At 39.8% G+C, this 1,348-nt stretch overlaps 1 protein-coding gene across 1 annotated transcript; it reads right to left on the reverse strand.

Moving 5' to 3' along the window:
- Positions 1 to 204: 204 nt before the first annotated feature.
- LOC134389324 (olfactory receptor 7A10-like) lies at positions 205 to 993 on the reverse strand. Its single transcript, XM_063112870.1, has one exon. The coding sequence runs from the start codon at positions 991 to 993 to the stop codon at positions 205 to 207; it is 789 nt and encodes a 262-aa protein (XP_062968940.1).
- Positions 994 to 1,348: the final 355 nt, after the last annotated feature.

Consider the following 1,348-nt stretch of genomic DNA (forward strand, 5'->3'; position numbering starts at 1 on the left):
AGATTTACCTGTAAATGTTTGAGAAACGTCCATATTGTTTTTCATTGTGGTTATACTAAATCACACACTCCCACCAACAGTGTAAGACCATTTCCTTCTCTCCACATCCTTGCCAGCATTTGTTATTCTTCAACTTTTTGATTACTCAGCTGCAGGTTTTTTTTTCCTTTTTTATAGTTTCCTTACCAAAATTTTTTTCAGAGCTCACTTTATGTCATTATTCCTCAGACTGTAGATGAAAGGGTTCAGCATGGGTGTGACCACCATGTACATCACTGAGGCTGCAGCACTTGATTGTGAGTTATGCATAGCAGCAGGACTGAGGTACACACCTAGCATTGTACAATAAAATAAGGAGACTACTGAGAGGTGAGATGCACAGGTGGAAAATGCTTTATACTTCCCCTGAGCTGATGAGATTCCAGTAATGGAGAAAACTATCTTAGAATAAGAGTAAAGGATACCAGCCAGTGTACAACCCTCCAACAGCCCTACTGCAAAATATATCACCATGTCATTAAGAAAGGTGTCAGAACACGCATGGTGGATTACCTGATTAAGTTCACTGAAAAAGTGGGGGATTTCTACGTGTGTACAGAATGACAGCCACAATATCATTAAACTATGTAACATGGAATTCAGGGCACTGATGATGCCAGACACCAGAACTAGCAATACACAGAGTTGGGAATTCATGATGACCATGTAGTGCAGGAGGTGACAGATAGCTACAAACTGGTCATATACCATCCCAGTCAGGAGAAGGTCATCCAACCCTGCAAAAAGTGTCAGAAAGTACATCTGGGAGATGCAGCCTGCATATGTAATAACTTTGCTCTGAATCTGGATGTTCACCAACGTTTTAGGGATGCTTGCAGAGTTGAAACAGATGTCCACAAAGGACAGGTTGGAGAGGAGGTAGTACGTGGGTGTGTGGAGGTGGGAGTCTGAGATGATGGCCAGGATGATGAGCAGATTTCCAAACACATACATGGAGAGGAAAATTCCGAATATGGGGGCTGCAAATCTGGTGTCTCTGAAATTCCCAGAGGAAGAAATTCTGATTTTTGTGTATTATTCCCTGGTTCCATGGGATTGATGTGACTACCAATGAAGAGAAAAATAACATGACTAATTTTCACAAAGAAGGGTATTACTCACATGGTTGAAATGCCACTATTTATATTTTTCAATGAAAAAATTAATTTATGTATTCTGTGTATGTACCTGATTCATATAGAAGATTCCTCTGTTCTGTTTCTAATAATTTCTTCCTATCCACACTCAGCCTTTTCCCCACAAGGTCATTATCCTAGAGATTTTAGAGAAAATTTTTCATGTTTTTATC

Source organism: Cynocephalus volans, chromosome 10 (genome assembly GCF_027409185.1).
Source record: "Cynocephalus volans isolate mCynVol1 chromosome 10, mCynVol1.pri, whole genome shotgun sequence".
NCBI classification, from domain to species: Eukaryota; Metazoa; Chordata; class Mammalia; order Dermoptera; family Cynocephalidae; genus Cynocephalus; species Cynocephalus volans.